The 26,010-nt window shown below is 47.1% G+C and overlaps 1 protein-coding gene across 8 annotated transcripts in view; it reads right to left on the bottom strand.

The window, feature by feature from the left end:
* Positions 1 to 26,010, bottom strand: part of patj (PATJ crumbs cell polarity complex component) — an 88,468-nt gene that overhangs the window by 45,167 nt on the left and 17,291 nt on the right. For 7 of the 8 annotated variants that reach the window (XM_040039941.1, XM_040039937.1, XM_040039939.1 and 4 more), the window contains exons 13-28: positions 24,677 to 24,732; positions 24,399 to 24,590; positions 24,065 to 24,265; positions 23,848 to 23,916; positions 22,850 to 23,038; positions 17,310 to 17,519; positions 16,811 to 16,867; positions 11,782 to 12,048; positions 11,163 to 11,247; positions 10,884 to 10,947; positions 7,676 to 7,753; positions 7,395 to 7,466; positions 7,096 to 7,273; positions 6,762 to 6,872; positions 6,541 to 6,600; positions 5,246 to 5,345 (exon numbers count right to left, since the gene is read on the bottom strand). In XM_040039941.1, coding sequence (XP_039895875.1) covers positions 5,246 to 5,345; positions 6,541 to 6,600; positions 6,762 to 6,872; positions 7,096 to 7,273; positions 7,395 to 7,466; positions 7,676 to 7,753; positions 10,884 to 10,947; positions 11,163 to 11,247; positions 11,782 to 12,048; positions 16,811 to 16,867; positions 17,310 to 17,519; positions 22,850 to 23,038; positions 23,848 to 23,916; positions 24,065 to 24,265; positions 24,399 to 24,590; positions 24,677 to 24,732 — 1,989 coding nt within the window. The remainder of the gene's footprint in view (positions 1 to 5,245; positions 5,346 to 6,540; positions 6,601 to 6,761; positions 6,873 to 7,095; positions 7,274 to 7,394; positions 7,467 to 7,675; positions 7,754 to 10,883; positions 10,948 to 11,162; positions 11,248 to 11,781; positions 12,049 to 16,810; positions 16,868 to 17,309; positions 17,520 to 22,849; positions 23,039 to 23,847; positions 23,917 to 24,064; positions 24,266 to 24,398; positions 24,591 to 24,676; positions 24,733 to 26,010) is intronic. The other variant, XM_040039935.1, reaches the window with a different exon arrangement.

Genomic DNA, 26,010 nt, shown 5'->3' with positions numbered 1-26,010 from the left:
CTAAAACTAAAAACAAACTAAAAACTACTTCCAAAAACATTCAGCTTTGATATTAATGTGTTTTTTGGGTTCATTGAGAACATGGTTGTTGTTCAATAATAAAATTATTCCTCAAAAATACAACTTGCCTAATAATTCTGCACTCCCTATACATGTAAAGAAGGCACTTAAACTAAAACAGACATAGCTACGTTAATCCTACCGTAAAACAATAAGACAAGGTACGACCTCTCTCATGCTCCCAGGATGTGGGTGTGCACACCAAGCCTTTTGTAGCCTGCTAGAGATCACACATCCTGTCACTACACAATTGATTATATGCCTCTAAGTATACATGGTTGAATATTTCCTAATACAAATAACTACATGCAGTATTCTACCATATGCAAACTTATATCACTAAAAGATTATACTGACTACTAAATACAATTTTCCATTGACAGACGAGAAACTGTTTACTCTGGTTATAGAGCAGGATAGCCAATGGCCGCTTTCTGACAGACCTCCCTACGGCCACGCAAAACACAGTCGCCCTCTGTTGGAGATGAGAAAGAATGGCTTGGGGCACTTCAGCACAAGCTACGTCCATCTCTTCTATTGTCCATCAGGTGCTCTCAGACTGGGGGTGGATCCATGTAGAATCACAGAACAGGTGGGGATAATCTTACTAATCCACGTTATTTCAATAAGATTATAGAATGGCTCTTTTTTCATTCCTGTAATCAGCACTTCCTCCCAGACTGTAAGTATCTGAGTTAAAACCGGACCCAGCCTGCGGAAAAGCGCTGCATTAAGCAGAAATTTGGGGAACAACATGTCATCGTTTTGCTGTGTAACCTGTAAGAACCACAGCAGAGAGCTTTGAAACTGATGACGACGGTCAGCTGGATAGGGACGAATCTGCAGGAGGAGACGCAACGCCAGACATCATGGACACGGCCGCTGAGCAGCCCTCCCGTTATTACTCCTGGGTGGAGGAAGCATTTTAATCCTCAAACTGGAATTTCAGGAGGAGTTTTTAATCGATCAAACTGCCACAGCACTGATCAGACCACAGATCAGTGATTTTTAAATCTGACCTGTTAATTCTCTGTTAAATCACCTCGATCACCAGGTGTGTGACTTTTAATCCTGCATTTACCCCCTTCATCCCCGTTTAATCTTTAAATCCTCCTCACAGAGCTGTCAATCATCCATCAGAGAGCTCCTCTTCACAACATACTGCAGTTTCTTTACAAGTTCTTTACAAGTTTCTTTACACCTGAGTGTGTGTTCTACCTGCAGAATAATGTGCTATGATGCAGCACAGGTGGAAGCTGCAGATATCTCCTGTTTTCTTTATTCAGCCTCTCATGCACAAGCTAAAAGCTGAGGACACAGGTTACAACATTCACACAAAACTGATTTCAGCCAAGCATAACATTACTAAAATGTTTGATGCCATTTTTTTAGATAATAAAATTATGCGTTTAAATGCTTTTCATTAATTAGGTTGCTAAATGCATTCTCTTGAATTGAATTAACATGTTCACAGCCCGATACACAAACTGTGTGTTTTACTAGGGGCGTGGCCTCTAACTCACAGGTGGATGGTGATACAGGTGGATGCTAGCTTCACCTTTACTGGACCTCTGCACCATGTTTGTGCTGTTGGAGCCTTTTGGAGCATTTTAATGGTGTTATCTAACCAATGACAAAGCTGCTGGGAGGTTACTGTACTAACACACCTTCAAAGAAGGCGACGTTTGGGTGCACAGTAAGATTTAAGGATTTTGATTGGATGTTACTGAGCGCTGATTAGCAGGTATCTGTGTCTGTGAATGCAACTTCAACACATAAAAATGGGATCTTACAAACCAATGAATCAACAACCGTCATTTACACAGTGTTTAGCTAATTTTGTACACAAGTCTGTGTGCACACACGAACTGTTCACGATTAACCAAATGTCAAGTCTGTTCTCCATCCCGACCAGTCACCAAGATTTAAAGGTTTATATAGACTACTGTGCTTTTCCTGTTGATGGAGTAAGCTTTCATTTAAAGCAGGCCGTAAGTAAGATGCAAACAGGAGCTGGTTTTGGTAACAGTGGTGATTTATTTTCCTCTGCATCGACACAGTCTACCATCAGATATCGCAGCAGACACATGATTCATGGAGTTTTTTAGCTCCACGATGACGTGCTTTGACCCTGACACTGTACAGTAAAACCAATCTACTCAGAGGCTGCAGAGATGAAGGCTATTTGCTCGGCTGCTCGTTCTGCTGCAAGACAAACAACCTGAAACAGCATGTGGAATTGATCTGAATCATTCATTACTGCTGCAGCAGCCAATATAATGTTTCACCAAGAATATAAATAAGACAAGCCGAGAGAGAAGAGCAGGCAGCGGCGTGGCCCGAGAGAAAAGCACCACCAATTCATCATTCCTTCCATCCCTGCTCATGTAAGCTTTATTGTATTTGTGTCTGACTCTTATGAGACTGCAGTGAAAAAGCTCAGATTCACCAGAAACCCAGTGCTCTGCACAAACTTTGCCCTTGCACTCGAGTGTTTCAGACATTTCTGTTTTCCACAACTAATATACAAATCAGACAGCTGGCACAAAGCATGACAACAGGCTGTAAAATTTGCACTTGGCACAAACCTCTGGACAGACGTTGTCTCCCAAGCTAAACATGAAACATTTGGCAGTTTCATTCTGTCAGATTATCACCATCAAACTGAAAACACATGTCATCGGAGGCTGATGCTGTTTCCCATTAACAGGATCGGTCTGTCCACAAGTCCACCCTGAAAAACAAAGTGGTACCAGGCATTGGCTATCCCAGGTCCAAGCTAAAGTAAGCCTCAGCTGTCCTACACAGGCAAGGGTAAAATCTGGAGACACCTAGCCTGACTAGTCCCAAAGATAAGGCTCAGGCCTAGGAGAACAGGTTAAAGGTCAAAAAGACTGAACCAAACCGTCCTAGATTCCAGGATAGAGACCAATGGGATACAGCTGCACCAAGAATTTATACCAGTGACCAAGAGAAGTGCGCCTAAAGAGGAAAGGGGTGAGTGTTTATTACCCTAAGACTGAGCTTTAGTGACCACAGAGGCCTGGATAAAGACCATGAGCTTCTTTCAAGTTCACGCTGAAAGAAAGTTACTCGACCCAGGATGAAAGTCAGACATGGAGAACTGGACCAGCATCCAGGCTACAGATCAGCAAAGACTGAACTTCCGGTCCCAGAGTCCCAGACCAAGATCCAGGACTCATGCCAGACCATCCAACATTTTTGACTTCAGATGAGAGGAACTGAGAGTTATTTTGTTTAACAGTCAGCAGACTGAGCTCTTCCTCAGCTTTACCAGTTAAGGAAGGTTAAGGAACATAACATTCTCCAGGTTCAAACCAGACAAGAAACGCACGAGTCTGAGGACACGCTAAAAGTATGAGCTTTGCTTTGGTTCACGCCAAAGACCCTGAAGATGAAGCTGATGGAAACTTTGGTTTGTGTTTGTTTTTAAAGGTAATTTTATTGAGACTATTCAGTCCAATTACAGAAACTTCATTAATATATAAAACTTAACCTGCATTTAACCTCTGACACAAACAACATCAATTCAATTATACATCATTTTTCTTTAAACAAGACATTCTGTGTCATTCATTGAAAGATTTTACTTGCAGAATTTTAGTGTCCAGTTTAGTGTTTCAAGATAAAGATATACTCGGACTTCCAAAATGAAGACAGGCTTTAAAAGGACAGCTGAAGTCTAGAGGAAACAGCTTTGACCAAAAAAGCTAATCCACCCTAATCCCAGATGAGATGCCAGCTCAGAAAACCCACATCCCATTAAAACCAGAGGTCAGAATGAAAAAGCCGACAGCCCCGTCCGCCCGCCCGCTTCAGACGTAGCAAACCAAACGTACCCAAACCAAAGCGAGGCAAAGACAGTAGAAACCCAGAGAAAGAAAGACCGACAGGAACTGAGAGCAACAAAAATCACAACAAAAGCATCCAGCGTGTGCTGAAATACGTCACGAACGGGACGGAGGGCCTGCCGGTTCATACACGGCCTGCAAAAACAGAAACACAAACACACACACATACACACACACAAACAGTGAGATACTGATGTATGTTTACTGAGACAAAAATGAAAACAGACTCAAAAACAGGCTTTCAAATAATTAGTGCCGCAGATCACAGGAAGTAAATTAACATGATCCAAAATGAGACCCAATGCGGTTCAGCAAGAAAAACTACACAATGTGAAATATTCTGTGAGTTAACGTGAGATAAAACAAGTCCAGATTAACTGAGATGTTCAGATATTTGCTGTAATCTCAGTTTTGTTGGAACACATGACACAGACATTCAGACACAGATCCTTGAAAGGAAATCGAGGAGATGATCTGAGATGAAATGAAGCCCGTCAGATATTCAGTGACAGCTGCAGAAACCGATTCTCTGGTAATCGTTCTTCAGACAGACGTGACCTGATTGAGATGAAGCTAAGAGCGTGATGAGTTCCTGCTTCAGCTTTTACCTGAACCTGTTCAGACGCGTGCACGCAGCTAAATCCTCTGCTTCATTGGACTGCTGCTGAAGTGCCTTTGAGCAAACAAGTGGCAGGCAGGACGTAAGCGATCAAACCTTTCTCTGGCTGTGACACTCTGACGATAGAGGGAAGTTACCAGGCCTGACCATGCGCCAGGAGTTCCTCTGAGACCCAAGTCCACACCGCATCACGCACAGAGTTCACCCCTTACCTCCCCCTCCCCCCAGCCATAGCTCTGTGGTCACATGCTGCCGCTGGCTGATTGGCTGATCTGAGACTGCAAAAGCTCAAAAATATGACAAATTCGGTGAGAACACAGATGATTGGGCTTTGACCGGCCACCCAAGGTCAGGTAGTGTGAGCCCTCCAACACAGGCTGCAGGTGTGCTTGTGTATACAGAGGGTTACCTGTGTGTGTGTTCAGTGTTATGAAGGCAGTACAACTGCAGACCTAACCTGCTACAGAGGACAGACATGAAATAACTGCCTGCTGACCAATCAGAAGTCTGAAAGATCCCGGTGAGCATTAATGAGAAATATAGCTCATGATAAACATCCATCTTTAGGAGTGGTTGTAGTTTCCACCCAGTCTTCCCATAATGCCGACGGGAACTACGTATTTCTCCAAAGCATAGAAAATAAAGATGACTTTTAACCACATCACTGTAACAGATTCTGCTGTGTGTTACTGACCTTTGGCCTCCTCCAAGTCAGAGTTTAGCTCCTTGTCTGAGTAGCTGGGAGGCCTGTAGGGTGGGGGCTGTCTCGGGGGGGGCAGCACTACCTCTGATTTCTGCAAACAAACACATTTATTCATAAAAACATGGACTCTGTTGACTTCCAGTTAGACTATAGACCATAAGTGTGCAGACGGTTGTGCACGAGCCTCGGGCTGTGTGAGATAGGAGCCTGGAACACACTGAAACGTGGTAAAACTAAATGGCAGCTGTGAGCAAGAAACAATCAGCACCACCACCAATATGACCTCCAACCTTTAGGCTCCGTGCTGCACAGCTCAGTTTAAACTCTGATCTAAGCCCTGCTTGGTCATCTGTAGTAACTGTAGAGGTCGCCTGCAATGTGCAAAGTCAAACTACTACCACAGCAGACTTTGTGTTGTATAATTCAGTTTTTGTTTTTTCCAGTTTGTCTTTCTCGTGCAGTTTCTGCTGCCGTTTCCTGCATCAGAGTTTTGGAGGTTAACAAAGAAACACCGGAAGCTCTGAGGGCTCGCGTGACTGCATAGCACAATCCTGCGTCGATCACTCCATCATGACGTCTGTCTCAGAGCTCTGTCTTATTTCATTCTTTTTATATTTATTAATCAGGCTGCCAGCTTCATTATGGATTCTTTATACTGTCCATCTGTCTCAAAGGCGTTAGATAAAGACTGTGGAGTATGATGGTGAGTGTGGTTTAAACATGGCTGAAGCTGAGACTTTGACGTCCTCTCACACTGATCCTCAGACCAGGACCATGCCCTGTGTGGACGCAGCGCCCGGCTGCAGCTTGAGGACAAACACCATCAAACATCAGATCTTATTTCACACTGAAAGAGCCGATCATTTTGTTTCGTTAGCCCACGTCAGTAAGATGTTTTTATTTTGTCCCATTCTAAGCTGTTTTATGGGATCATATTCAGCTGGTCTCACAGTGTTTTGTTGCATTTCTTACTTATTAAACTCGTCTCTGTTGTTTCTGTCATGTTGTAAATGATTATGTTACAGCTCCTGTCGTCTTCAGCTGCTCTAAGATTGATTTTCCAAATCCTGGGAAAAATAAATTCAGTCTCATCTTATCTGAGTCTCCACAGGCAGCAGATCTAATCTGTTAAATGTGATTTCTGAGCTCCGGAATGACATGCCACTGTTTGTGCTGAGGCTGTGTCGCCCTCTGCTGGTCTCTGTTGAGCTGTGCAGGCATCTCACAGATACATACATTTCTGTGTGTCCTCGTTAATACAGACGGACAGAGTGTGGAGCTCTTACCGGAGACTCCATGCTCTTCGTTTGGGATCTGCTGATGGTTGAAGCTGTCAGAGACATGGGCTGAAACACACATACACACACAATTAAACACACAGAAACTCGAAGAATCAAACAGTTTGGAGCGTTTGACGTGTATGAGACAGAATCCTCTGTCTTTGCTCAGTTAGCAAAAGTTGATAGCTTAGAACTTCATACAGATTTGTGTGTGCGTGTGTGTGTACCCGTGGAGTCGCTGTCAGGCTCTGGACGATGAAGACAACGGGGCTCGGGGCAGATTTGATCGTGTTGACCGCCTCCTCGTGACTGGCAGCTCGCAAGTCAACACCTGACACCTTTATACACACACAGACACACACACACGGAGTTGAAGGTCAGACATTATGAAAATGTTAATCATAAAACTGTTTTTACTTATAAAGTCTTTTCCTTCATAAATGGGTCGCTCTGAAAGATTCGGTCTCAGGCTGTGTGTAAACTATGGATGTAGCGCGCGCATGTGTGTGTGTGTGCGCGTGTGTGTGTGTATAGAGACCCAGGAATTAGACAGGGCCCTACCTCCAGGATCTTGTCCCCGGTCTTCAGACAGTGGGTGTTGGCGGCGGGGCTGTTGGGTAAAACCTGCTTGATGAAGATTCCCTTCAGTTCCTCTCCATTCCTCAGTCGCTTGATGACATGGCGACCTCCGACGATGCTCAGACCCAGAGACTGACCCTCCTCAGGCCACACCTCCACCCTGCACAACAGCGAGGGTGGAAGTTTGAATAATGTACCAGTCTCTCTGGGTCACCTGACCTGTACACAGTCTCCTGGGATATCATAATGTACCTGTGTGTGTGTGGGTGTGTGTGTGTTACCTGCGGGGCGGTCCCCAGTGGCTGAAGGCAGGTGTTTCCTGTCCTTCCCCCTCCTCTCTTTCAGGCAAGTCACTGTGAACACAGACCCACAGTCAAACACTACTTTTTGAAAGAAAGAAAACCTGAGCCTGAAAATCAGGAACAGGTGAGATGCTGGGCCACAGACACAACTTTAACCACATAAAGCAGCGATGATTCTAAACAGAAATGCACCCACACTTGAGGCGTCTACCTGTTTACATCTGTGTTCAAACCAGCAGAACGTGAAGCAACTGTCCTACCTGTGGCCACTGATTGGCAGAGAGGATCCCCCCTGGCTCCGCCTCTTCCTCTTCGCAGTATCAATCCTCCTGACAGACCTCCAGGGGAAGAATAGAATAGAATAGAATAGAATAGAATTCAACTTTATTGTCATTGCACATGCACAGGTACAGGGCAACGAAATGCAGTTTGCATCCATCCAGAAGTGCTTTAGTGATATAGATATATTACAATATATATTAGCAATAATATAGATATGTGAGTATATTACAGAAATGGGTCTATTATGGTATGTTATAATGTACACGGTATGAAGTATGTTGTGAATATTCTATAACTATAAGTATGTACAGGCTGTAGTGAGTACAAGCTATGTACAGGATATGAACAGGATATAAATATGAAAAACTATACAGAATATGAAATAAATAACTTTACAGAATCTGAGATATACAGCTATACAGAAATGGGAACTATGCAAGTTGTAAACAGTTGTAGGATTAAAGATTATCGAATGTACAGAATGATTATTTACACAGAGCTATACAGTAGTGCAGTTAAGATAAGTGAGGGTGTAGATAGTTTCTACAGAGGTGCTAGTGCTAGTGGTTGTGAGTGGTGGTTCAGTCCATGTTATTATTGTGTGTTTGAGGGTACAGTTGTCCATTGTGTGTGTGTGTAGGTGGTTGTGGGTGTGTGTATGTTCAGTCCATGAGTTTAACGTGGGTCAGATGTCAGGAGGCAGAGTTCAGGAGTCTGACAGCTGTGGGGAAGAAGCTGTTCCGGTACCTGGTGGTCTTAGTCCGGAGGCTCCTGTGGCGCCTCCCAGAGGGCAGGAGGGTGAAGAGTCCATGCGATGGGTGACTGGGGTCTTTGATGATTTTCCCAGCCCTTTTCAGACACCGCTTCCTGTAGATGTCTTTTATGGCAGGAAGTGGTGCTCCGGCGATGCGCTGGGCAGTTTTCACGACCCTCTGCAACGCCTTCCGGTCCGAGGCAGAGCAGTTCCCGTACCAGACTGTTATACAGTTGGTCAGGATGCTCTCGATGGTGCAGCGATAGAAGTTCACCAGGATGTCTGAGGACAGGTGGTTCTTCCTCAGAGTCCTCAAGAAGAAGAGGCGCTGGTGAGCCTTCTTGACCAGCTTGGAGCAGTTGGTCGTCCAGGTGAGATCCTCGGAGATGTGGACTCCCAGGAACTTGAAGCTGCTCACACGCTCCACAGCCGTCCCCTTAATGTGGATGGGTGGATGTGGGTCAGCATTCCTCCTGTAGTCCACGATGAGCTCCTTGGTCTTCTCGGTGTTAAGCAGCAGGTTGTTTGTGTCGCACCACTCAGCCAGACGATCCACCTCTTCCCTGTAGGCGGCCTCATCGTTGTCACTGATGAGGCCAATCACCGTGGTGTCATCTGCAAACTTAATGATGGTGTTGGAACCATCAGCAGGTCTGCAGTCGTGGGTGAAGAGGGAGTAGAGGAAAGGGCTCATCACACAGCCTTGTGGTACACCGGTGTTCATTGTGATGGTAGATGAGCAGTGGTTATCCAGCCGGACATGTTGGGGGCGGTTGGTCAGGAAGTCCAGTAACCATTTGCAGATGAGGGAACTGATGCCCAGGTCTGTCAGTTTCCTGATGAGTTGTGAGGGGTGGATTGTATTGAATGCTGAACTGAAGTCTATAAACAGCATTCTGGCGTAGGTGTTGTTGTTGTCCAGGTGTGAGAGGACAGAGTGCATTGCGATGGAGACTGCATCCTCTGTGCTCCTGTTCTGGCGGTATGCGAATTGGTGGGGGTCCAGGGTGGGGGGGAGACAGGATTTGAAGTGTGCTAGGACCAGTCGCTCTAAGCACTTAGTGATGATGGGGGTGAGTGCTACTGGGCGGTAATCATTGAGGCAAGATGGGTTGGAGTTTTTGGGTATCGGGACGATGGAGGTGGATTTGAAGCAGGCCGGTACCACAGCGTGGGCCAAGGACAGATTGAATATGTCTGTGAGCACTCCTGCAAGCTCCCCAGAACACGCTCTGAGAACACGCCCGGGGATGCCATCAGGGCCTGCAGCCTTGTGGACATTGATCCTGCTCAGCACCGCTCCTACATCGGTGGGGGAGAGAGTCAGAGGTTGGTGGTCTGGCGTCATGTCTGCTTTGGTTGTGGTTGTGGGGTTCCCTCGCTCAAAACGAGCATAAAAGTTGTTGAGCTCGTTGAGGAAGGAGACATCAGAGGATGCGGGGGAGGGTTTGGTGGTCCTGTAGTCTGTGATGGTCTGGAGTCCTTGCCACATGCGTCGGGGGTTGGAGTTGGAGAAGTGTTCTTCTACCTTCTTTTTGTAATGGTGTTTGGCTTTTTTGATGCCCTTCTTTAGATTAGCCCTGGCTGTACTGTAGGCGTGTGCATCTCCTGACCTAAAGGCAGTGTTGCGGGCCTTCAGGAGGAGACGAACATCCCGGTTCATCCAAGGCTTCTGGTTGGGGTACATGGTGATCCGTTTCTGGGTGGTGACACTGTCTGTGGTTTCGGAGATGTAATCCAGTACAGATGAGGCGTACTGGTCCAGGTCTGTGTGGGTGAACATATTCCAGTCTGTGTTTTTAAATCTGTCCTGGAGCACTGCGTCTGTCCCCTCTGGCCACACTTTAATTGTCCTCACAGCAGGTTTCACACGTTGGATGAGTGGTGAATACCGAGGTGTGAGGAACAGGGAGAGATGGTCCGATAGAAGAAAAACACAGACAGGAAGTTTCTGTGATTAAACTCTGAGGCTGGTTTGTGACCACAATGATCCAGATTAATCTAACGAGGCTGAGAGTGAGCGCCGGGTGCCCGCTGACCATATGTTATTAAAAACAGCAGGAAACAGTTGACTCATGGAGAAATCAGACTGCAGTTAGAGTGTGAGAGCAGCAGAGGGTGCCACAGCACTGTGACGGGACGTAAGAGGAGCTGATGGAGGAGAAAATGAGTGTGTGTGAGGTCTAAGCTTGTGAGCTGCAAACAGTTAGCAGGTTTCAGCACTGTGGGCAACTTTAACCTGGCAGCGAAGAGGACACCAGACATTACTTGGGGCATGATCGAAGCTTCTGTTTCCAGAAAATCCGGCCTCTCTTAGCAGATACGGCTGTTTAAACACGACATACAGCACGATAACAGACCTCTGACTCTCTGAGCGAGTGTGTATGAGGAGGAAGAGTGACGGCGAGCGTGAAAGTGCAGCAGGAACTCACTCTGTGTCAGTGTCCGTGAGAGTCAGCTCAGAGTCTGCTTCGCTGTCTCTGGAGTCCGGAAGACCTGAAACACACACAAACATCTGTACTGCTATCACTGTGAGGACCTCATCCTTCACCATGAACTGCAGAACCGCTGACCCTGATCTAGGTGGATTTTCTTTAAATGACATCCTGTTCCTATTCACCAGGTCATGAGATGGAAAAAAAAAGAGAGATCATGGATCTCGAGTCTAAATTATCTTAAACATGATTTAGACTCGGGCGCTCTCCTCTCACCCAGAATCAGCTTTCCCACAGACACAATGCTTTCATGGTCCGATCTCTGCAGGTCTTCCTCCTCCTGCATCTCTCTGCTCCAGGCCTGAGGACAAAAACCACCAAATAACTACAAATACATACAGAAGCAGAATGTCACGACTTTTGTTCTGACCTTCATCCGGTCACGCAGAAATCAGCCTTTAGAGAACATGCAAATGTTAAACTGCTGAACTTTTCCCATTAAAAACATGCTGGAAATATTAATACCCAAATATGAACAGTATGAAAGAAAATGGAGATAAGGTGTGTCTGAGCCTAAAACCACCTGAGTGCAGGTGGAGTCAGGAGAGCGTATGGTTCTCCAGCTCCTTCCCCTGTAAAAACAGTGCTTCTCAACCCGCCGTACCGCCAACGGGCAGTTCGGACACGTCAGATCAATCAAGTTGTGCTTTAGAACAGTTTCTGGGTTTTTTGGGGCGTCGCTGCAGAGGCAGCACCACCCCCGGTCACGGAAACATGGGGGACCGTAGGCAGGGTAATGAGTTCTCGCCAATACCTCGCCACTCGCAGCCGTTCACTTCATGTATTGTGTGAGCGAGTCAACGTCAATGAAACTTCCCCTTGCTCGTCAACTCACCTCATCTGCCCCCCCAGCTCGGGTAAGGGAGGCCAACTTCCACTCTTCCCAAGATGGTGGGGGTTTCCTGGGGGCGGGGCTCACGCTGTCCTCCGGCTCTACCTCCTCTTCATCAACACCCATCTCCCTGAATTCCTCCTCTGGCCGGAGGTCAGAGGTCAGAGAGGAGGTGGCGTAGCGAGGGAGAGCATCCAGGATCAGCTCTGGCTCCTCCTCTTCCTCCTCCAGATGAAGGCTCTGTGGAAGGATGGCGGCCTCGCTGAAACCCTGACACACAGACGGCAGCATTCAGAGACTAAGCTCCAGAGGAGCGACCGAGTAATTAAGACAGAAATGACGACAGGAAGTCCAGCAGCTTCAAACTTCACCAGTGAGCTCAGGTTCACCATGTCTGAAGAATGTTCAGCCTCCAACGTGTCACGAGATGCATCGATAAACACACGGAGACATTTTTCACCTGGCAGCAGTGCAGAGACGTAATCAAATGCAATTGACTAAACAGTGTCATTAGCCATTTGCTCTGATTGGCTGTATTTCTGTCTGCTTGCGTTAGACGTGATTTTTATCATTCCTGTAAGCACTCAGCTTTGTTGGCCAGATCGCCTTTAAAAACATAGATTTGAATCTGAAAGGACTTTCTGGTTTCTCAGCTCGTTTCTGCTCTTTAATGGTTTCTTGTTTCTCACACCTGCTCAGAGGACAGGTGTGAGAAAAAATGAAACACTCACAGTCGAGATGACTCCCGTGTCTGTGGAAAACAAACAAGATGACTCAATTTGGATTTCTGGAGGTCGTGAAGGACAAAAGGAGGCAGAAATCAGAATCCATCATGGTTCCCAGTGTTTCATGTGAAAGTGTGAGAGTGTCTCTGCAGCTCGCACTAAATCTAAAACTCGCCTGACTTTGGACATTAGCCTTCATCTCCAACTCCCCAAAGAGCCTCCTCAGCAGATACTGGGGGGATATCCTGTTCTTAACATTACGATGCAGACATTAGCCCGCGCCGGGAAATATTAATGACAACACTTAGGCTAATTTCCATCGACGAAGCCTCATCGTCAAGGACTCTGCTCCTCTTCTTTTAATTTGGGCCCGGGAAGCCGGCCCATCACGGCGTATAATGGAGGTGAGGAGTAGACGGCGGCAGCAGCAGAGAGCTCATAATGCTAACAGGATGTTCTGCAGACTGATGTGTATTGGCCGTGACTGCCTGGCCTCATATTCATAAGATTTAAAGACGCTGTCATTTAATATCTCTGCCATTAGACGATGAGGACGGAGCATCGCTGCAGCGCTGCGGTTCATGTGAGGATCCTCAACGACTGTCTTCACCGCCTCGCTGCAGCGACTGCAGAGTCACATGACTACATGACCATCCTCACAGGAAAGAAAAAACAAAACAAAACAAAAAAAAGAACTGCATCACTCCCACAGGAAACTCCACCAACAGCCATGTTTCTGCTGTGTGGACAGAAACAAAGGTCAGAGGTCGCAGCTGGGCTTACAGTCTTTAATGATCCGCCTTCTGCAGCTGAAACAACCACAGCTGCAGTTCCCCTGACGTCCAGCAGAGGCAGTAGTGAGTCACTCCACATAGACTCCCACGTTTCCCCTCTTCATAACTGTGAAGGAGACGTTTTAGCTTTCTTGGGGCGTGGCCTCTGTGACTGACAGGTGGATGGAGACACAGGTGGCTGTAGCTGCTAGCTGTCTGCTAGCGTCACGTGAACTGGACCTCTGGACCGTCAAAATGACATAATCTGACCAATAACATGGCCGCTGTAAGGTTACTGTACTAACAGACCTTCAAACCTCACACAGCAGAGGAATTTAACCGGAAGTCCTGTAGACAAATCAAACAACTCTGACAGGCTTCAGTTTTAAACCCAGAGCTTCTGAAGCTACTGCTGAAACGTTCAGAAATCCATTTGGCCAAAGTGGGCAGTAATCAGATTACTGCAGTGGAGACACTGAGCAGCGTGGTTTTACAGCCTTCTCAGTAAAATAAAGTGAAGCAGCAGTAAAGCGGGTCTTGAGTGTCCTCTGGGTTCCTCCGGCTTGCTTTCTGTCGTACGCAGGCTTCAGCCGGCTGAACGCGCCATGGCAGCTCTTTATCTGCACAAACAGGAGCAGAATGAAGTGAAACGACGGCAGTAGCTCGTTCTTGCACACCTGACCTCTAAAAGTTAACGAGGCGTGGGCGTGTAACGGGGTCTCTCTCTGGTCAGTGTGACAGAGAAGGATCCGGCAGCAAAGTGTAAGTGCCGACCCGGCCGTCTTTATGGAAACCCATCAGAGACCTGTGGGCTGTGAAAAAACCTCTTCAGCCAAATGGGCTGCATATAAAAGAGGAAATAAAACAGCGGCGCAGAGGACGGCGACGGCACAGGACACGAAGAAGAGCAGAACTCAGCAGAAATGGCAGAACAAAGACGAGCTCAGCGGGCTGATGCTTCACAGACACGTGTGCAGATATCAGAGGCTTCTGCTTTTCTTCAGCAAATCACAACCACCTGCTCAGGTACGGAGCAGTGACACGACAAATGCTCCGAAAATGAATCCACGTGTTGCTAAACACACAAATCAGCAACTATAATAGGACGCCTACCCGCAAAGGTCAGCAGTTCGATTCCCGGCTCCCCCATCCTACTGCATGTGTGTGTGTGGATGCGTGCGCGTGAGTGTGTGCGTGTGTGGATGCGTGCATGTGTGGGTGCATGCATGCATGTGTGTGTATATATGTGTGTGTGTGTGTGACTGAATGAGGTTTGCAGTAAAAAGCGTGATACGTGTATCAGTCCGTTTGACATGCATTAAAATGTATTTGATGGTGCTTCTGTAATTATTTATTTAAAGGTTGAACTCAGTCATCAATTTCTGTGTTTACTCATGAACACACAGTCCCCTCCGTTTATTTTCTTACTCCTTTTCTCAAGTTTTACATTAATTTTTGGAAAATTTTTCCCAAACTTTTTTCCTGTGCTTCTACTCAGCAAAGACGGACTGAAAAAGAAATTCACACTTTTGTTTTTAATATTTCACGTGTGTGAGGGTTCATTCATTTATTCACTGGATTATTTATTACTTTATTTGATTTTGACAGCTGCGATCATAATGATGTCACACTGTGATGTCACAAACTGCAGACAAAAACCGTAACAACGTCTCAGTTTCTGTAAAATTTTCTGTCCATAAGTATCTGTGCAAAGACAAACAGCTTGTATTCTTCTCTGTCTGCAGTATTACTGAGTCGTAGTACTGCAGTACTACGTGTACAGATGCTGGAGGACCAGAGTGTCCTCAGAGTACCCCCCTCCACCCCTCCACTTAAGAGAGATGCTGCTGCTGGTTGAGCTGATGGAGCACTTTATACCATTCAACCATCCCGCTGAGTCAGCAGCTTCACAGAGACAGAGAGGAGGGAGAGGAGGGTGAAGGAAGGTGAAAGAGAGGAGAGGAGGAGGAGATGAAAGAGCAGCAAGAGAGAGAGAGAAAGAGAGAGAGAGAAAGATGTGGAGGAGATGATAGAGGAGAGGGGAGCATGGAGGTGAAGGCACAAGAGTGAAGAGCAGTGAGATGGAAGAAAGCAGGAAGAGAGAAGATGACGTCATGGCGGGTTATCAGCGCTGACGTCGAGCTCTCAGCTCGTTTCATGGACAGCTGAGCTCATGTACAAGGAGGAAGGTGCAGAAACATGACGGCCATTAAACATCCAAATGAAATCTGAGGAAAGAGAATCTCACTTTCTGTTGGCCCGACTCACTGTTCCCAGTATTGCACTGGGCTGATGACACGCTCATTTTTTATAAGTGTAAGGACCAAAGTCCTGTACTCTTCGCTCCCAGTTTCAGAGACGTTTTCAGCACATTTCACCACAGGAACGACCTCATAGCAGATTTTCCATCTTGTTTGGATCCGATATGGAACCAGCCTCCGCACGTTCTGCTCACTGCAGAACGTCTACACCTGTGTCTGATATTTAATAAAACTGTTTCATGGCTGAATGTTTCCGCTTTACAGACTTTATTATTTATCTGAGCAGCGCCTGTTGAATCTGCAGATTTCTGACTGCGATCAGAACATGCCAGTAAAATCTCATGATTTTTGAATGGAGTTTGGTGTAAAGTCCTGCAGCTGCTGCATCAGTGGCTGGTTTCAGGTGAGGTCCCTGCCCCCCACCTTACACTTCATCTCAGAATATACTACTTTAAAGAAGTGAGCGTCCTGCGCACTCTGGTAACCAAATTTAAAAGCTCCTGATCAGAAATAATCAAAAAAAGGATCTTTTAAATTCAAACTCACTCCACTCAGTCTGAACCGAGCAGCCATTTCTCTTCATCCCCGTCACGCTCTACATATTTATTTACATTCATTCGGCCCTCGATTCATCTTTCTTTATGGTCAGATGCTCTGGCAGCGCCGTTCATCTGGTATCCAGACCAATAAAGCAAACTGAAGTGAAAGGAGAGCAGGAACAGGAGATTAAGACAGAAAGATTTCCATTTGGAAGATGAACACAGATGGAGGGAGCAGAGCAGCGAGGGAGGAGGTGAGCGATGTGACGGGGGACAAAATCTTAATGTCCAATTAGTCTGGACTGATTAACGTTTCTAACAGAGACAGTCAGAGCCCACTTTATTAGGTACACCTGTAAAATCCATCACAGATCAAACTGTACAACCTTTACACTGAAACTATCTGCACTTTTCTTGTTCCCACGGCGTGCGTTCATGTGATACGCGTTTCTAATTCAAACGTGCACACACGCACACACACACAGCTGTTTAATGCCTTCATTCAGAGCAGGAAACTCAGTGAGGTCACAAAGGCAGCAAGGGTTCAAATAAAAAGGAAGCAAGTGAGGAGTCCAACTGTGTGCTTCACCATCATCAGAATCCAAACCATGAGAGCAAGATAAAGGACAGAACAGCCTTAGAGAGAGCTCAACAGCAACAATATCCTCACATCACTGAGGATGTGAATGCACTCCATCGCTATTAGCATCGTGTGTGTGTGTCTGTGTGTGTACCTTTGCCACAGGTAGTGATGTGCTGCTGTCCTCTCTCCTCCTCTCTGGTGCCTCCACCTACACAAACATGCAGATCAGAGTGAAGTCAGGTCCATCCACAGAGGAAGACTACAGAAGAGTGTGGAGGCATGAAGGTTCACCACAACTGCACGGTGCTCTCCCAGCGGGAGGCCGAGGTAAGATTTCAGCAGGTAAGAGTCCACTGCAGTTCATTCATGTGATGCAGACAGAAGGAGCTCTTTTCATTTACTCTCGCAGCTCTGACATCGCTGCAGAATCACTTTCCCAGTGATGGGATTATATTTGCTGGTGGATGAACAAACACTGGAAGCGGCTGATTTATGCGTTCAGGCATAAAACACCTTCAAACCTCGGACCTACCAGTCTGAACCAAAAACCAGGAAATCTGGGTCCATGTTAGTCACCTGCTCAGCCAGGTGAGCAGGTGACTAACCTGCCAAAGGTTAGTGCAGGGGTCAGGGTTACGTTTTGGACTTACCACCAGAGGCTTCCGGATTCCCAGGCGGACCGTACCAGGCGGAGCACACTTGAGAACCTCGACAGCCTCGGCCAGACTGAGCATGTCCAGCTGGGTGCGGTTGACCGACACAAGCTGGTCTCCAGGGAGCAAACCACCGTGGAGCTCCGCTGAACCGCCAGGTACCAGAGACCGGATCACCATCACACATCTGCCGGGGTCCAGCGGGTCCTGCGAGCCAGAGAGGAAAAACGTTAAAGCAAAACACCAAATTTTACCTCCTGTAGTCTGACGCTACAGTCAGGACTGGGCGGATGCCATTGCCCCCCAACGAGGGTCGATCTGTCGTTTTAATCACATCAAATGGAAATATTAGCCCCTCCCCTGGAATAATTACACTTGAAATGACCTGGTGATTGAGTGATCTACAACTGCTCACTAATTTTACAAAAAAGGTTTAAAAACAACACAATTTTATCTTTTTTAACATTAACATTAAAAAGATACTTTCCTTGGTGGTCTACGCCCCATAGTTTGAGAACCACTGTGAATGAACAGGTGGGGATAACATTAATAATTAGTAATAATAATCAATGATCAGGAGGAACCGCCTGAAACACGTGCAGATGGACCAACAAACTTTTGTCCGGCAGAAATGCCAACTTTAAGGAACCTGGGAGATCGGAACATTGTGGTTTGGAAAGTTGAAAACATCCATCTTTCCAAACCAAAAACAGCACAAAGACAGAAATGCTCAAATCTTCAAAGCTTCAAAAGAAAACCACAAAAGGTGGCGAGTCCATTCACCTCCTCCTCACCTCCTAAGACTACCCGACCTGTATGAGAACCTTCACGGACTCTTGTGTCTATGTTTGGTATACCGAGGCCATTAGAGCAGCTCCCAGTTTTAGTTTCAGCAAGTTTAAAACCAAGAGCCTCATCCACTAAGTTGGAAATCTTTAACCAACTCTCAGCCCAGCATGACCGACCCCAGATCAGCCGAGCTCATATTTCACACAGAGTCGAGGGAAGTGGGACAACGACCATTACAGATCATCCTGTCTGTTTCATCACTCTCACAGGGGAGAGCGAAGAAGACACACCGCCATCATCATCATCACCACCACAGAGGACAGGCAGGGGGAGCCAGAGACCAGAGAAATAACAGCAAACACATTCACACAAACACACAGACGTGAGGAAGACGAGGCTAAGGACGTTCAGCGACTGATGAAGACGAGACCACAAGAGTCTGCGGACGTTAAAACCAGACTGAACTCATTCAAAGACCCCGGGGAGCAGTTCGTCTTCTCAGGACAGCTGACCTGCTTCCTGTTTCACACCAATACAGAAACAAAAAGCAAAGATGAGGCAAAGAAAATAACCAAGAAATTAAAACTCGGGGTGGGTGGGGTCAAAAGTTTAAGAGGTAGGGTACACCTAGACACGTCGGCAGTCTGTTGCATGCACGCAGACGTGACAAATATCTGCCACGACGCTGAAAATCTGTTTTTCTTTCTCCGACTCTAAATTTCATGTAAAATATCCATCTATCCATCCCTGTTTGGGCCGAGTGTCAGCACTCTGAGAGAATTAATCTGAGCATTTGGTTTGTGATGGTCGCTGCTGAGGGCAGCAGTAAATAAGCAGCTTTTATCCTGCTCATGTTATTAGTCATGTGCTGTAAAAAAACGATTTTCCTTTTCTAAAATTAACCCTCGAACCTTAAACGAAGCCGCATGCTCTACAGCTATCTAAGAAATTAAGGCTTTGCTGCATGTTTACTGACACGACTCTGAGGTTATTGTTGTCTTTAAATTCTTTCATCTTATAATCAGATAAAAACTTCTGGTGCACAGTGTGCTGTACATCTCCACAGGTCAGCCAGGAAGAAATAAGAAGCACGTTATACATTTTCTTTATTTGTATAAAATGAGTCTCAGGACACTCATTTTCTCCTCAGCCTCGTAAACACTTCACCCACAGCGAGTGACGCGACTAATTAATACCATCGTTGCCCATCTGAAGTGTGACAGCACATGTGGTCTGCAGGCGATTACCTCCTCCTCCGCCGGCGCTGCTCTCTGCTCAGAGTTTTAACCAGAGTGACTATGCGGCCGGCCAAACCCACGCTCCCCCCAGAGCCTCCCGCGCCACTCTCAAACCCTCTCCTGGTGCGAGCGGATGTGCGCGGCGTGAATTCCCCGGCGTCGAACCCCGGGCATCGCCCGCGCTGCAGTACGAGCTGCCGTGCCAAGTTTGAGGCTGCCAGAACAAAGCCAGCTATATTTTTAGACTGAACAACATGGCTACAGGTGGTGAGGAGTCAGAACTCACGTCCTCCACTCCTACAAGATCCTCCGGAAAAAGAAAGGCCGCCGCAGTCAAGAAGTGGAGGAATCAGAAAAACGTAGGAGGGGCTGGAAAAAAGAAATTAGAAGCGTTTCTGCCAGGAGTAGTGAAATGTTTCACACACAGAACAACGAGCAGGGTTTGGGTGTTTTTGGATATGTAGGTTGCAGGGCGTCTGCACAAAGTTAGACTTTTGAAGACCTTCGCGATGCCACAGAGAATCAAACTCGGGAGGTTTATTCACCGAAATAAACACGAGCCCAAATATTTTAGGAGCTCTCACTCAACTTTACATTTGTTGATTTAAAGAACATATTTCAGGACCTTTCAGCGCCTCTCATGTTTTATCATATTTCTGACTTTTAAGAACTTAATCGATACTTGCCCGAAACATTTGGACGCTCCACGTTCTCTTACTTTAACGTGGGCTTCGTTGGAAAACTGGCAGAAACCTGAACGCAGCTTTCGGCCACTCGCCCATCAGCGCTTCACGGGCATGTACAGACTCATCTTCTATCAGGCAGAAAAATTCATTTTAATTAGAAAAGATTCATCTTTGGATTCTTCAAAACAAAACGCCCTTTTGGAAACTTGAGCGTGGCAACCTCAGAAATAAAAGAGAACACAGACGTGGAGTCATCTCACAAATCAGAAGAACCACGTCCTGCACAGACTATATGAGGTTATTACCCAAGCAAAGATGGGTCTTGTCATGTTTAAGAGAACATGATGAGACCCATGTTCTGTCTTATATGTTAAGAATAATCACATTAGAAAGCTGTGTGAGCACTGCAGCTGTGAAAGTGTTTCTGTTCACCGGGCGAAAACACCGGGTCTCAGCACTTCACTGCCCTCCAGCTCGCGCTACAGCGGTTTGTGTGTGAAGGCTCGACGTGAAGTGGGACTGGCGCGAGCCGTCACAGTGCTTGTGCTGTGCTCTGGTGGGAGGAGCCTGAGGACTTAATGACAGCAGGAAGGGAGATTTTAAAACCTGTTATTAGAGGAAATTCGAACTCTGTCAGCTTGTTTTAAAGCTCGGACGTGCCAAGTGCTTCCATACGTGTCTGGCTGCAAACAGGTGAGACTCGCTTTGAGATGATGAGATGAGTTGTTTTTCTAAAAAGCTGACAATAGAGCAAAGGCAGAGTTTGTCTTCGTGTGATGAACACTGTGGCGGCTTTGACTCTTCTCGCATCCTGTGACCACCAGTGCATCTGCGATCCGGCCATGGCGTAAGGATAAAGAATCATACCACCCTCACGCCGATGGTTTCGGACCCGAACTGAGCTCCTTCAGTCTTTGGAGAACACGTTCGTATTTGTGCCACGAAGCTGCTCGCTCTGTTTCAGAGGAAACTATGAGCCAGAATCCAGACAGACAGCAGCTCTCCTCTTATTGCCTGCGGCCATCTTTCACTCAGCTCTGACAGGCGAGAGTCGGTAACAGGAAACAGTTTGGCAGGAACACCGGGCCGACGTGCCCTTGGGCGAGAGATACAGAGAGCGGAGAGGATAGAGAGGGTGAAGGTTTGTGAGGAAGTTGATTTGTTTTATTTTGTTAAATATGATGCAGGTCGGATTGACTCTAAGGCAGAAGCTTCGCTCTTACTGCCGATGATTTTAAATCATATTAAAGTCAAACAGGAGAGAAACCGAAGTAACACGATGAGTCTGAGACTTCGTCATCAGGTCCTGAAAGCCCTGGCTGGACTCCGTCCTATGGACCTACAAGCTTTGTGACCCTGAGGAGAACCAGAGGCAGCCCAGAGCACAACGAGGACACGTAACAGAGATGTGATCAGGCATGAACAAAAGGACCTCTTAGGCCATCATTTTACTTTTAAACCATCAGACTGTTTTACAGGCACGTCATTACAGTTTGTGCTCTAGAACAAATTCACTGGAGAAATCCTTGGTGGTGCACAAAAACATTTTCCTCCACGACTTCACGCACTTTCACAATTTTGGGACCACAAAGCATGCTCAGCAGCCTCCTGCTCAGCCTGTAGAGCTGCTGGAATCCAGACCAAATTCTAATCTCAGTTTTCCAGCAGCGAAGCGGTTACGTTCATCGTTTTACAGCAAAGACAGTGTGGAAGTTTCACTCTGCACAAACGCTGCAGCAGGAATAACGGCAACGAAACGTTGCAAATATCTGCAGGACGAGGGCCAACAACAGCCAGAAACACAAGCGGATCACACTGTGTAGCTAACACACACACACACACACACACACACACACACACACACACACACACACACACACACACACACACACACACACACACACACACACACACACACACACCTCTCTCCTAGGCAGATCCTGTGTCTGCAGGCTGACATGATGTGGACCAACTGGGAGTTATGCTGGAGCTCGCTCCACCACCTCAGCTGGGTCTGACAGAGGAGGAGGAGGAGGGGGCTGAGGTCTTAGAGGTGAAGCTGCGCCTAAAGATAAAGCACTAAAGCAGGTTTGGAGAAGATAAAGACAGCAGACACACCAGAGTTTCCCAAATTTACTCCAGAGACAGCGATGAATCTAAAACCTCTGAGATGAGATTCACTTTAAAACATTTCAGCTTCGCTCCGTTTACGCTGTCCTGTGAGGAGATGGGAAACACATGAGTACCAGTGGCACCTTCCTGTAAGACAGCTGTTTGTCTGGACTCGGAGCTGCCTGAGCTCTGGGGTTTTCCTTCCATACTAGAATTTTTGGAGTGTCAAGGTACCCTTGTCCACCTGAGGCTCTGAGATTCCGCAGGTGTACCTCACCCGACCTGTCCGACCTCAGTCCAGCATGTGTCCAGATACTTCGGAGGTGTTATCAAAATTCCTTTAAATTGGTCACATTCCCCTTAAACAACGTTTTCAGTGGGACGTTGACATGGTTCACAGCCGCAGAGCAAAATTAAAGATGGAAGCTGGTTCTGGACACCACTTTCAGAAATGCTAACGTTACCGCTGGCTTCACACAAACAGCTGCAGTCATCGACCTGCAGTCTACCAGAGCGACGTGAAACTAGAAACGAGCAGAGCAAAACGTGAGGAAATGCTAGCAGCTGGACGGCAGCAAAACCTGCCGTCCAGCTGAAGAAAGTCGGATGTGCACACAGACACATGTTAGGTGAAACCTTTTCAGACTTTGGGAGGCCAGTCTGACGTGGTCTCCTGGCCCGTACGATCGGCCGTCAGAGCTGCCACTCTTACCTGGTAGTCAAGGATGCTGAAGCCGAGGCCTTTGTCTCGCTCTTTCTGCAGCTCCAACACCTGAATGTCCGAAGACCACAGAGCAAGCTCTCCGTCCTCATCTTCCTCCTCTTCTTCTTCCTCATCCTCTTCCTGGGTGTAGTGGGTCTGCTCCTCCCTCAGCAGCACTTCTACAGGTGAGACCTGCTCCTGACACAGAAACATTTAAACGGCAGTTAAAGCGCGCTCAGCGAGGACATGTTTCAGGACGTTCACACGTAATAAGTGATAAATGGGCTGGTCCTTAAATACCTCCAACTCTACCTGAGCACTCAAAGTGCTTTGTGCAACACTCTCCGTTCACCAGTTCACATTCACACACATGGACGAGCCCAAGGACACGTTAGACCTGCTCTGCCTCCTGACCCATAAACCTGAGCAGGAAAGGTCGACGAGCCCGGCACTGAGGAGGTCTGTCCTAAAGTAAACTTCATATTCTCCGAGCGATCGCTCTGCGTGATCAGCAGTTTAGGAAGCTAACGCTGCTAGCTCAGGTATTAGAGGCCGGGTGCTTGATTGTTTTATTGAACACTTCCTGTCATGGAGAAGTGTTTTAAGAAATGTTCAGGAATGAACTCAGGATGGAGCTGTCTGAGTTTAATTCATACTCCACAGAGTGACAGCAGGAAGTGAACCTGTCCATATAACAAATGCAGTGCACCAGGGTTCGTGATCCTTCTTGCAACCCTCCTCTTCAGGAGGTAGAGAAGGAAGGTTGGCAATTCGATCCCTGGCTGCTTTGCTCTGCATGCCAAACATCCTTGGACAAGATATCAACTCCAAGTTGCTCTCTGATGCATCCATCACTTAAGCACTTAAGCATATAAAAAGTGTGCGTGTGCGTGCGTGGACGGGAGAATGAAGCATTTTGAGTGCTCAAGCAGAGTAGAAAAGCGCTATAAGAACAACCAGTCCATTTATCATTTGTGTGTGTGCGTGTGTGTGGTTGCAGAGGTTACCTGTCTGCCACTGCTATCATCTCTCAGGAGCGTCTGACTGCAGAGCATCGATGACAGCTTCATCTCGATCTGACAGACAGCACACGGTTATTCTCAGAGCTCCATCAGCATTTCAAACCAAACAATGATGCTTTTCATCTTTACGATCATAACTGCTTATAAAGTAGTTGTTACTACAAATGCCATCCTACGGCACCATAAACAGCCCTGTTCTCACCTCCTCCACACCACGCTGCGACTGTCTGGCCGGTCCTGCTTTTGGTTCTAGTCGTAGTACTGGTTCTGGTTCAGATTCGGATTCTGGTTCCAGGTCGGCGATCGGGTGTCGGCAGCAGACCAGAGTGAACGGAGGAGGCACCTCTTTGAGGAACGACACCACTTCTCTGCGAGACTTTCCATACAGCTGAACGTCGTTCACCTACACAAGAACAAAACATGATTACATCTCAGTCACACAGCTGCAGTCTGTCTGATGTCCAGCAGAGGGCGACTCTGATGGTACGGTCTGTGAGACAATGAAGCTGACGATGACTTTCAGCTTGTAATCTGACCTCCAGCAGCTCGTCTTCGGGTCTCAGGACTCCGTGTCTGTCGACGGGGCCTCCGGGCGCCACCGACGAAATGTAGTGATGACCATCAAAGGAGTCCAACTCGACCCCAAGACGCAGAGTGTGGACAGGCAGCAGCTTCGATGACTTCTGCAGCTCTTCATCGTCTTCGATCACGGGATCCAAATTCACCATCTGATAAAACACACACACACACTGACTGAGTCCTGGATCTCAGCAACACTGTGAAGCTTTTAATAATTTTGAATGTCTTGTCTCACCAGGACTTGATAATTCGGTCCAAGAGCCTGCTCCCACTTAGCCCTCAGTTCTGCCTCTGTTGTCACACACACACACACACACACACACACACACACACACACACACACACACACACACACACACACACACACACACACACACACACACACACACACACACACACACACACACACACACACACACACACACACACACACTTTTCTCATCAGCTTCAGAAAGCGTTAAAGTGCTGCAAACAAATAGTATAGTGTGAGAGTACTGTAGCACTTGGGCAGAAGAACACTGTGATAGTTTCACTGAGATAGTCAGAGCTCAGTGGACCACTGAGAGAGAATCGCTCTGTTCGAACAGACTGTTTAGACTCCTCTATCAGCTGATGCAGAGGTCGTCCAGTGACGACCTGGGGCAAATGGATGTGGGTGGCTATTGACTCCAGACCACCTTCTGACACAGGAAGTCTTTACCACATCATAGCACAGTAGCTCTGATCATTTAAGTCATATGGATGGATGGCTGGATGAATGAGGGATGGATGGAAGAATGGGCAGAAGAAGGGATGAATGGATGGATGGCTGGATTAACAGGGGATAGATGGATGGATGTGTTGATGGGCTGATGGATGGATGGATGAACTGGAAGATGGATGAATAGGCAGATGGATGGGCTGGCGGATGGATGGAAGAATGGGCAGATGAAGGGACAAATGGAGGGATGGCTGGATGAATTGGAAGATAGATGGATGGATGGGTGGACGGACAGATGAGTAAATGAATGAGTAAATGGGCGAATGAATGGGCAGGTGACCTGACATGAGCGTGACCCTTGCACTGACCATGTGCGAGCCGGTCATGTGTGACTGTTCATGGATACGCTGAGCCGGCTTGTCGTGCAGCTCATTGGAATTCAACGCGTAAATAAAGTGTAAAATAAGCAGCTGAGCGTCATACAGCGGTGACAGTCGCAGCAGATTACAGAGTGCCGGCACCCAATTTCTGGGAGGATGGTGCCGCTGCTGAGCTGCACAAAAACACCTCCATGTTCCCACCGATCCGTTTGCATGTCGAAGCGCTCTGAGGCAGCTCTGGCAGCCCTACAACAACAGCCTCTGATTAAATTAGCATTGCTAACCCCTGGCCTTCACACAGCAATTAATCTGCAGCGTTTGGCTGAATAAACGGGGCAATACATCGCTGCGAGGCTGTCAGACAGCTTGGACACTTTACATCTGTCGGCCGGGAGCAGCCAAGCGGCGTGCTAAGTGTTAGCGTGGCGTTTTGGCCACTTAGCAAAGCTAATGAGGAATAAAAAGAGAGGAAATAATTCAGTGTGGAGA

Source organism: Simochromis diagramma, unplaced genomic scaffold, assembly GCF_900408965.1.
Source record: "Simochromis diagramma unplaced genomic scaffold, fSimDia1.1 OVJJ01000026.1, whole genome shotgun sequence".
In the NCBI taxonomy this organism is placed as follows: Eukaryota; Metazoa; Chordata; class Actinopteri; order Cichliformes; family Cichlidae; genus Simochromis; species Simochromis diagramma.
Note: the sequence above shows the minus strand (reverse complement) of the source record. Positions and strands in the feature narration are given on the sequence as shown.